Raw genomic sequence first — 12,250 nt, 5'->3', positions numbered from 1 at the left:
CTCATATGCATATATGGCATGTTGATATATAAGATGATGTTGATATAGGTAGTGCATGATATTGGTAATTGTATTTCAGGTATGAGATGGACATGTCTCTAGAATGCGTAAAGCTTATAGCCAAACGCACAGAGGAATTAGCGAGGATGATTATCTTATATATCTATCGAGACAGATGGTCTATTTCCTCTTGAAGAATACTTTCCAAATAAGATGTTTATCATTAACCAAAAAAAGAAATCGTCTTCGTATTGTTTTGGTTTATTTCCTCTTAAAGAACACTTTCCAGGTAAGAAGCGAATAACTAACTAAAAAAGAACTCATCTTTGTATTGTTTTTCACCATTTCCTTTTTGTTTATTAGGTCCAAGTTTGAGGTGCATTCAAATTCTGTATGGTGGTTATGGGCATAATGTGATCAAGGAATTAAGAACGAATGATCAAGGAATTAAGAACGAATGTACCTCTTAGTCTGCCGATAATATTAAGCCATCCAAAGCAGAAACAAGAGGAATGGAGGATGTTCTCTTCAGGTTTCAATAAGATTTAGAAACCAGTTTTCGTTGCAAACCATCATATGTCACTAGATCATCACAGTGCCTATTTGCAACAAGACTCAAAGTACTTGTGTAATAACAGTCAACTGATCAGACCCTCGTCACATTTTCCATTTTCATTTACCATGAATGATTATCATTCATGATTTTTCCTTTTCGTGTTGTAGATTTGTTGGTTGAAATCAATGGCATCGGTGACAGGAGGTCTGAAGACACTAAGTTGGAATTTATGTTCTCTAATATGAACATCCATAAATTAAGACTTCTTTCAACTCACAAAACAATCTTGTTCAGATATTTGTTCATCTGAACAACTTGATAAATCCATGAAGTTCTGGACTCCTTTTGTAGAAACCATGTTTGGTCGTCTTCTTCTTCAGCCTACAAGATGCATAGATGACAACAAACATAGTGCAGAACCCAGCATCTCCGATGAACATATTATGAATTTTAATGCATCGATTACTAAGAAACCAGAAAAAACTCGTGGGCAAGATGTAACAACAGTTTCCTTGAGTTTCTCACRAATGATATCGATTTTTCTCCTATTGTAGATTTAGAAAAAGGGGAATTTGCAGCATTAATGCACAACATAAGGAATGTGTTTTAGAGAGTGAAGAAGTTGTTGATAATGTAGTAGAAACATCATCTAACAATTGTGAGAGGTGTTGCGAATGTTTATTAGTATACTAGACATTTTTATGTCCTATAAACCTGAATCCAATTTTGTTGTAGTGTCATCCTATTACAACTCAATTTTGTTGTAATGTCAAGTCCTGTTATTTGTTTATTTGACTTTGTACGAACAATTTATCATGTCATAATTCATATGTATAACTTGTTATGTTATCCAATTTCGTCATAGCAACTTATTATAATAATTTTTTTACTGTATTCTTATAAATTTTATAAAACCTATAAACTTTCGGATCCAATTTTAATTTCCTTTCCTTTTTTTTCTTTCTCTTTTATGTTTTGACACTAAAAATATCAAGATGGTAATTTTGAAATGGAAATCAATAGAAATTAAAGTTTTAAATTCAAATAACACAATTTTATCAAACCATTGTTTTATTTCCTTGAGTTTCGAGTCCTGCGATATTTTTCATCTTTCATTCAACAACTTTTATAAGTACGACAATAAAACGAGAAAAAGACAAAATTAGATAAATGATCAAGATATTGTTAAGAAACTGTTACAACACATTTTAACGATGAAATGAAAGACCAAAAACGTTAGTTATTCTGCACTTTATTGGCAACATTTGTTTTCTTCTGGTTTTAGTTTTATGTTTTTTTCTTATAAAATTAAATATGACAAAAAAAAAGGGTTTTGACTTTTTCCATTTTTTGGAAAATCAAACAAAAATTTGAAAATAACAATTTCCTAATTGAAAAATGGTTTATATATGTTTATAAATTATTATAAACTCTAAGTTCAGTTTCACAAATCATGTTTGGTTGTTGTTAACTAAATTCAAACCAAATAAAATGAGCGTGTGTGAATTTAATTAACCACATAAATAAATATATATATATATATATATATATATATATATATATATATAAATAGAGAAATCGATTAAAATAGTGAATCTTTATAACTAATTTTATTTTTTGGTTACTTTTCAATTGTATTCTCATTTTAATCAGAGTTTATGTAAATGTCTTATGTATTTGTATAAACTCGATTTTTAGATTATAAAAATATTTGTAAAAGGATTTAAAGTTCTGGATAAAGACTGTTATTTTGAAAAGAGACTCAAAAGTTATTTTGATCGATGAGATTCACTATTTTGGTCAATTTCCTATATAAATATCATATACTTCATAAAAAAGGTAACGTAAGTTACGTTATAATGAATGTACTAATCTTAATTCATTATTACTAGACAAATAAGTACACCAAGTTAAGGAAAATGTAATCCACACCATGTTTCTTTTCGTTTTTAGTGACAATTTAATATGAAAGGTATCAGACATAAGAAATAATGAAAAATAGAAAAGCTTTTTGTAAGACATAAAAAGTTAATCATATAAACAATCACACCAAAAATAAGAAAAACATCAACAAAAAAGCAAAAACCGAAGAACGACCAAAAAACATCAACAACTCCAGAAAACGAAAAAACCAACTACACACATCTTTTTTAGCTTATTTTATGCATAATATATTTTTAAACGATCAAAATTTAAAGTGTGTTGATAACACAAACGAACATGTAATATTTGAAATAGATGAAAATTAGAAGTATAATTTAACTTTTATATAAAATGGTAGGGTTTTTTGGGATGGTGGAAGTCGGCGGTGTTGGTTGGACAGTGAGAGAGGACTTGAGGTGCTCCATTCAAGAAAACAGTGGCGATTTAGGAGAAATTCGGATAGGCTTCCTAGTATTGGGTAATTTCACATAATATCGTACGTATTTTATGAAAATATGCATTTCTGAAAGGAAAAAAATCTCGTAAACTAACTGGTTGGTTATGATTATTTTGTCACTGACATGCCTGTATTATCCTGCCTGCATGCGTCCGAGCACCCATTGTGGTCATGTGGCACTTTTGGTCAAATGCCCACCCATTGAAACCGTGTATAGATTTTTTGATCAAGTATGGGTCATTTAGTTATTGACAGGCATTGGTTGACCTTCCTGTTTTGTTCGATGACCATTTGTTTGGGTAATATCATATGTCGTGACTTACACGTCAATGCCCACCTATTAAAATTGATCAAAAATTGTTTGGTCAGATATAGGTCATTTAATTAGTCACATGACGCCCTAGATTGACATGCATGTTTTGTTCGATCAACCACTTGTTTGAATCGTCTCACTTGTCGTGTAACTTACAAGTCAAAGTCCACCTATTAAAATTGATCACAAAACCTTCTATGAAATAACATGCTAGAATTAATTTTAAAAAAACAAACAAACACATAAAATGCAATTGATCATAAATAAAATACATGTAAAATATAGTGTATCATGTATATAAACTGAAACACTATGCATATCTACACATCATCATACATATTATATAATGCTCAAAAATAAACTTTTACCTAGGTATGCATCTAGTAAAATCTCATAAAGACTCATATGTCTGTACAGATTAACTAACTGATACCTCTCGTCCAAAGATCTATACAAAAACTTGTTACGAGAATTATATAAAATAAATCTCTCAGACTGCTAACAAATGGAGACTAGTGCAAGTATACACTAATCAATCTACTATCATCTTTTACAAGTAATAAAGTGGTAAAAATACCGAATATCGTCCACGGAGAAAAAGGAATAAAAGTTCGTTTTAATAGTATAAATAAAGATATGATTTCAGATGGTGAATTCGAGAAAATATTTGTGATGAGTTGATTAAACACTACTGTTGTGAACAAGTTTTAAAAGGGAGCTTAAGGTGTAGGAATTCGTTAAGATGTTTAAACCGATTTTTGCTACAACATGGTTCTGTAGCATGCTTTATAAATGACTTATCTTTACAACTAATAGCTTCTTTAAGGTACTCTCTCGAGATGTAGAATGACACACAATCATAGATCAAGCCCTCATATTTCTATGCAAGGCTGGAGTCTTGACATTGGCTCAAACTATTCATTTTATAAGCTAAATGGAGCGAAAACGAGCCTCCTCGATTCTAAGTAACTCTCTTGAGCCTACTTTCATATCATTCAAGTTGACGTGTGCTTGTTGGTTTATCTCTAAATCCAACACACTTTAACACTTTTAAACAAGTGATCAACTTGTCCATGGATGATGTTCTTGCAAATAAAACTTGAATGACGTAGTTGTAAAGATTTATAATTTATATTTCTACAAACGAAATCGATCTTTATCTTAACTTCACCCATCACCCAAGCTATATTTTTAGCCTAACATACTTGAAAAATTAATTACGTAAAAAAAAGTAATGCGAAAGAAAGGAAAATAACGTAGAAGAAATAAATGCTAAGCGTAATTATAAAAACATCTAACAATACTTAAACTAGAAAAATTAATTGCGTGAATAATAATAAAGCATAATAAGTAGAGCACTAAGAGAATAAAAGATGACAAGATAAATAAAAGTAAAGAAGAATTATAAAGAAAAATTAAAATACTTGCAAATACAACTTTAAACTCAAAAGAACCTTCAACATTCAACTACTTCAAGTGTTTCTCTAGATTGTTTGCATACCAAATTGCTTACCTACAAAGCTAAGTCTCCCCCTTTTATATAGTGGAGGAAGGGAGGATAAAAACCAATGGGTAAAAACTTTATCCAACTTTTTTATACAATCCAATGGGTAAAGCCAAACCACCTACATAATAACTAAATTCAGATATTAAATTTGTCCTATTAGATCTTGAAATCTGCAGGAGATGGGCTGCCAAAAAGGGAAGAAGTGACCTCAAAAGATTCTCGTTCTATTCTCAAGAGTGCCACTGGATCATCCTGCAGCACATGATGTAGCATGCTTCAGCCAAGTACCTAATTACAAAGTTATTTTCCCAAAAATCAGCACATATCCAAGAAGTAAATATGTTTATCACATCACTTTAGCTCCAAAATAAAAAGATATAAAAACAAAACAAAAAGACTCAATTTATGGAATTTTGGGAAAATAAAATAGGTAAATAAAGTGAAGAAAAAGTGTAAAAGTATCAAATAAATTGATACTTATCACATATCTACACATCATTATACAAATTATATAATGCTCAAAAATAAACTTTTATCTAGGTATGCATCTAGTAAAATCTCATAAAGACTCATATGTCTGTACAAATTAACTAACTGATACCTCTCGTCTAAAGATCTATACATTCATATCACCATATGCAATTAATAACTTAATTATTCTTCAAAAATCAATTTGCAGTCCACCTTTTTATAATTAATAGACTCTTTACTTTGTCTTAAAWTGTCTCGATAAATTATTAATCTCCAATTACGACACTTAAATCTTATTATCAAAATTACCTAAATAAAAAGTGATATATTATAACCATCCTTTTAGAAATCAATAACCAAAATACAAAGTCTCAAGTGTAGACTATTTCGGTAGCTAAAAACAATTTTCTTAATTATAGGGATATTTTGGTAACTTCATAAGCTCAAGTAATTAAAACCAGATCAAAATTACRTTTTATAAGTCCAAGGATTTTATTRAAATTTCCAGAAAAATTATTGTTGTTGAAATCGAATTTTCAGAACTCCAAGGGACATAGAGCAATTATTGAGCATTACTCYCTATGTCCCAAAATAAGTGTTGYAYATTATTWTTTAGTTTGTCTTAAAACAAGTGTTCACTTTCAAATAAATGCTTAGGTGACGTTTGTTTWTTAARAGGTGCTGAAGTCTRAMGTCTGATTTCACTTCTGATTTTTAAGAGGTGGTGAAGTYTGAAATCTGAATCAGTCAAACTGTTTGTTTTTGTAAACTGACAAACGTCTGAAGTCTGAATCAATAGTTTGCTTTTGTAACCAACAAAACATATCAATATGTATAATTTATGATTTCACTTCTGTTTGTGTTCCCAAGATTCCCTTAATTYTTCCTTCTCCACCAGATCAAGCCTTCCATCCTCAATCTCCACCCTCAKCCCATCACCATCAACCATCGTCCACCACCACTCCTTCTCTRAAATCCAAYGTCCAAATCCACCTCTAAAATCGAAGCAAATATCCATCATGATGAAAACTACAATGACGAAAACTACAGGGACGAAAATACCTTGATTCACGAGGATAAAGGTGCACAACTACTAGTTTGCAYAGGAACGAAAACACACAGTGRYGAAAACCGACAGGGAAGAAAACCCTCTTGATTTGGATCTGATTTGGGTCGATTTGAAGCCACCAGAGACGATGGAGARTGAACTTGATCGATTGAGACRATGAGGAGGGTGAAGTCGATTGATGGAGGGTGAAGTCGATCGAATGATGAAGTAGAAATCGGTTCTCTAGATAATTTTCAGGATTAAGAGGAAAATAAGTGGCTAGGCTATCACTTAATTTTTAAGAGGAAAATAAGGAATAAGTGGCTCTGAAAGAAAAAGAAAAACCAACGGTCTGAATTGCCTTATGTCTGACGGAATCAGACATAAGTGGTAAAATAAGAGCTTTAAAAAAACAAACACCACCAATTATGTGATGAATAAAATTTCTCTCTATAATCAAGGGTAGARCTGTAATTTTCTTACACATTCTTAAAATATGTGACTTTTTCATAGGAGTATAATTATATGATAATAAGAATAATAAAATTTCGGTGCATTTGAAAGAACAAAGAATTTGATGAGATTGGTGGTAAGATGTTTGCTCCTTCAAATGGGAGGTCGTGGGTTCAAATCCAACTYCTTGAAACTTCTTTAAAATAGTAACAAAGTTTAAAGGTGTTGGGTTCGAACCTACGACCTCCTGTTTGAATGAGCAACATTTACCAACAATCTAATAAGATTCTCTGTTCTTTTAATGCAACTTTTTCTCTGTCTTAGGATACAGAAAGAGGTGAAAGTAAGAGGTAGAGTGACAAAGAGCTTGTTTCCTGTTAGATCTCCRGCTTGGGAAAAAGTTTTAGGAAGATTGCCATATATTTGTCAATGCAACATAACTGGGAAGGGTTCAAACAGTCRACTTATTGGGAAAAAGGAGGAAGATCACTTTGATCTCTTGTTTCGGAGAAATCAGTGGCTCACGAGGAATATAAAGGAACATATTCTATTTGATCTCGAAGTCCTCATATAACACTTCTTCCAATCTTGGATGGGGGATCACTTGTAGGAATGACATAATGCTAATCCATGTTCCACACGGCCAAGGAAGCATCGGTTTTTAATCTCATTATGACTTGGTCGTTCAGAAGAGATTCTTTCTCGATCAGAATAGTGGAATGGAAGGCACTACAAGAAAGATATACTCCTTTTCAAATCGCCCTGCAAAGATGGACGTTCAAATAGGTTCTCGAGATTCTCAATCGCTCTTYTTTTAGTGGGGAGGAATAGTACGGGAAGGGAGCGAGAGCAAGCCCAAGAGCAGTTTGCTGAGCACCCTCTTACAGTTACAGTAGTTGTAGTTCATCACCCGTGATATTAAATCAGAGACGACGTGATCTTTGTCCCGCGACCAAGTCATCCGCACACTACCAAGTCCCCTCATGTGTAGGCATGTGAATGGGCCACTACTCATCGGGGAACTAGGTCACCGGCCCTGTCGGGGATGGGGATTCCCCGCTAAACCCGGGATAGGGTTCCCGTTTGTCTTAAACCGGGATGGGGCCAAGGATGGGTATCACATAATTTCAACTAAATCTCATAATTTCCTATTTCCCAACTATGTTTAGAATTAGAATTGTTTTTTTTTTTTGGATGTTAGTATGTAATATTTTGGATGTTAAAGTTAAAATACAATTAYTCGATATGTTTTGGTACGTGTGAAGTTAAGTTTATTTGGATAAATTGAGTTTCTTTTGGTTTTARGTTATTGATTATTATATGATGTGATGTTTTTGTGTCAAACTTAGGTGACGTTGGTTATCAAAATATTTTTAGATAAAATGGAATTTGTTAAAGAAATTTGACTTTGAAAGAATTTGAATGAAATGTTGACATGTTTGACCACCTGTTTGAATGACAGACATTGTAATGAAATCTCTTAAGAAATTGGAATTTCTCTGTTTGGCTCACAGAATGTAGCTTTGAAATTGGAATGAAATATTGGTAAATGACAAAAATGCCCTTTTTCGGAAATTTTAATTTTTCTAAAATTAAAAATACTTTAATAAAATAATTATTTAATATGTAAAACAATATAAAATACACAACCCAAATATAACCATAAGCCAAACGGCGTTACTAAATCGATGGTGGTCGGCGGTGGTTCAGATCGGTAATGGTTGACGGTGGTTCAGATCGGTAATGGTTGGCGGTGGTCGAGAGTGCTTCAGATCGATGGTGGTCCACAATGGTTCAGATGGAGGTGGTCATCGGTGGTTCAGATGGATAGTGATTCAGATTGGTTGTGGCGGCGGCAATTCAGATTGGTGGTTGTTCAAATCATTGGTGGTCGGCGGTGATTCAGATCGATGGTAGTCGTCGGGGGTCGGCAGTGGTTCAAATTGGTGGTGGTGGTCGGATGCAGTTTAGATCGCCGGTGGTTCAGATCGGGGGTGGTTCARAATCAGCGGTGGCCGACGGTGATTCAGATCGTAGTAGTTGGCAGTGGTTCCATCGATGGTGGTCCGTGGTGGTTCAGATAGTGATGGTCGACAGTGGTTCAGATCAGTGGTGGTTCATGGTGGTTTAGATGACGGTTATTGGCGGTGGTTCATATCGGCGGTGGATCAGATCGGTGGTGCCTGACGGTGGTTCATATCGATAGTGGTTCAAATCAACGGTTGTGGTTCAGATCGGTGGTGGTCAGCTGTGTTCAGATTGGTGGCGGTCGACGGTGGTTCAGATGGCGGTGGTCAGCAGTGATTTAGATCGACAGTCGTTAGAGGTGATCGACAATGGTCATATTGAGTTTTATAAGATTAGGATATATTGGGCTAAGAGCATGTTTGATATTATGAAAATAGAGAATTTGATTCCATCAAAATACCATGTAGTTGCTAAGGAATGTTAAATTCATTTATTTGTGGAATTTGTATGATTTTGAAGATACATTTCGTGAAAAAGAATAAATCAAACGRTAKAATGAAATTTGGTSRATGRAATTCAACATTTCAATTTCATCAAATTYCTTCGRAATMTGCAAAMSAAACATCCCACTAAATTTCTTTTGATTTTGGATTTATCGAAAATATATAGGTGGTACGTGTAGAGTGGTAGTTTTAAGGCCTATGCATATCTTGGACCATGAATGCTTATTCATTCTTCCGATTTCAGATATTGATTCATGGCTACTCAAACACTGAGAAATTAGTTCCGAGAAAAGAGTYAACTAGTTTGTTGTGACTCTATTATTATGATTTCATAGCATTCTTTCTTAAAAAGAAACTAAACTTGCTATCAGTAACTCGACGAACATGTGACGAACATGTGATARGGTGTTTTCGTTTGAATCTCCATCCAACATAACTCGACCGATTAAATCACGGCAAACATCATTTATATGCTTTAGAACTTCTCGTGATTATTACTTCTTCCTGAAATAACCGATCAAATACAGAGTAAAAACCATACATACGCATTCTTAAACAACTTACTATCAGCAACTCGACATTTAGAAACCAAGTTTTCAAAAAACAACCAAGATTTGAAGGTGAATTAKCGAAAACCGAGCAAATTTAACTGCCATGATCGTCCACAACCTGACTGTTTACAAACAAACCCTCTCTTCTTTTACCAAAACCACTAGATTCAATATTCGACCCTCGATATTTCAACTCCGACCCTCTGAAATCTGGTTCCACGGATGCAGGTCTAGAGTTGTTATCAATAGAAGTTGGTCTAAACGAATTAGCAGCAGGGCCACCCACATACCGTGTTGGCGAACCATACCTTCTTGGTGGCCCTCTTATACCACCACCATTGCCGCCACCTCCACCGCCACCTATACGATCCATGATATCATGATTTCTTGAAGTGGGATCGCCAAAAGATCGCTCCCCAGAACCCGGTGGAGCTCCTTGCGTAAATGGATCATCYGGGCCCCATGAGGTCAAAGCTTCCTTCTTGTTCGCAAAGAAATGCCATGCTACGAAAAGGAAGAGGATGAAGAACAAAACTGGCGTGCTCCATAACATGGTGTTGAATTCGCCTTTTGTAACGGGAAGATTAGAACGATACATCCCGATATAACCACTTCCTAAACTCAAAATCACCAATTTGTCATGATCACTAGCGATTAATGGAATCACTTCATCTTTTTTAGCATCCAKTCTCCCCATTGCACGATAATTCAAAAAAGAAGCGATTATTTCATCAAGTCCAGCCGAAAACACAAGCCGTGGCAAACCCGCTCTCACGTAAAGCTGAGAAGAAACATTATAAACAAACACCTTCTCTTGACTAACAATAAGAAAATAGCCTTTGATTGCTTCAAAGGCTAACGGTCCACGATCTACATCAAATTTCTTCTTCGATCTTACCCTGCACTTAAAGTTCATCGAATCACCATATATCAGCAAATGCACCAATTCRCCTCCTGAAGTAAACCCGTACGCCTTCCCTCTATCCGATGCATCAAAAACATAATTCAAAGCATAAGATCCGTTAAAACCTTCACAAGGAGCTTCTCTAAGCTTCATCGTTCTTAAATCTAACGACCCTGCACCAGTTTCTGTAAGAAACAAGAGCTTTTGTTTCAAGAAAGCAAGAGGTCGGCTTTTAGGAACAATGGTGCCAATTACTGAACCTCCCTCCTTGAAAACCTTAATCGTTCCACCGATATCTATGGATACAACGTATCTTGTTCGCCCAACATGATGKATTTCCAAAATGGTGATCGCCGACCCGAGTTCTTGATCGAGTTTGTGAATAGTTTCCCTTTCAAGCAAATTCGATTCATCCCCAWTTGGGATTTCCCAAACCCTATGAACTAAAATTACACCATTTCCATGGCCTGTAACCACTATACTTTCGTTCCTAAAAACCGAAATGTAAGATAGCATGGCTGTGATTGGGGAATTCGTGAGAGTGTTGAATTGAAGCATAACTTCACCATATCTAGTGAACACGTAAAAGTTTCCAAGATCATCCCCAACTGTAATATATTTGCTTAATCCTTCAAGATCTTTAAATGGTAACACATTCAGACAAGTTGCTTTAGTATCGAGCTTCACAGCTGAAACGAATTGAAACCTTTCAGACCAAAATAAGCTATGCTTAGTAACAGAGACAGCACCCAATCTATCAAYCTTTCTATCATCTCTTACAGAACCCTCATCACCGAATCCATTTTCATCGACGTTTTTCGAGTCAGAAGTAACAGTTTCTTCATGAACAAATTTATCATCGAAACTCCTAAAYTCAGTAGGAGATTCCAATACTCTCGATTCCAATCTAGTGACCAAATCGGTGAGGTTTTTCACTAGCTCCTCGAGCTTACCTAACTGAGATATATGTTGATTCAATACGTTTACGATTTGTGTTGGATCGGCCAAGTTTGAAGGATCATCGGTGTCCGTGGAAGTGGTATTAGAAATGCAAGAAAAGTGAAAGATCAAGAGTAAATAGATACAGAAACACTTGCCTTTGATATCCATGGAACGAAAGATAGCTCCAATTGGCTCAAAGATGTTCCGCCATTAACACCACAAAGCTTTGCTGTGATCCAATCAAGAAAAGGGGTTGATTTTAGTGTTGGAAAATGGGATTTTGGAGTTGGGAGTGGATTTAGGATTAGGGCATAAATCAGATTTTTCWGGGAAAGATAGAGGAGAGAGGCTGATTCAGCGGCAGCCGCCCATGGGGCTGTTGCCTCTACAAACGTCAACTAACGGAAATTAAATTAAAAAAGTAAAAAATGTAACATTTTTGCCCAACGTTGATGAAACATATAACATTTTTTTTGTAGGCATTGGGTAAAAAACTTGTAATTATCGAATGATTTGGTGTATAATGATTAAATGGTCAGAATGATTAATAAGATTTTATGATATAATGCAAAATAAAATATAATTTTTTGGTAATTGTTTAGAATAAAAATTAGGCCGCTGAATGGTTAAAGGAGACGTAACATACAAAATCAT

General features: G+C 34.5%; 1 protein-coding gene across 1 annotated transcript; it reads right to left on the bottom strand.

Moving 5' to 3' along the window:
* Nucleotides 1-9,671: 9,671 nt before the first annotated feature.
* Nucleotides 9,672-11,946, bottom strand: LOC112514969 (uncharacterized membrane protein At1g75140-like). The gene has a single exon (XM_025121622.1). The coding sequence runs from the start codon at nt 11,762-11,764 to the stop codon at nt 9,845-9,847; it is 1,920 nt and encodes a 639-aa protein (XP_024977390.1). The 5' UTR covers nt 11,765-11,946; the 3' UTR covers nt 9,672-9,844.
* Nucleotides 11,947-12,250: the final 304 nt, after the last annotated feature.

The sequence above is a fragment of the Cynara cardunculus genome (genome assembly GCF_001531365.2).
Source record: "Cynara cardunculus var. scolymus isolate 2C chromosome LG 6, CcrdV1, whole genome shotgun sequence".
NCBI classification, from domain to species: Eukaryota; Viridiplantae; Streptophyta; class Magnoliopsida; order Asterales; family Asteraceae; genus Cynara; species Cynara cardunculus.
The sequence above is the reverse complement of the archived record's forward strand: the minus strand, read 5'-3'. Positions and strand labels throughout refer to the sequence as shown.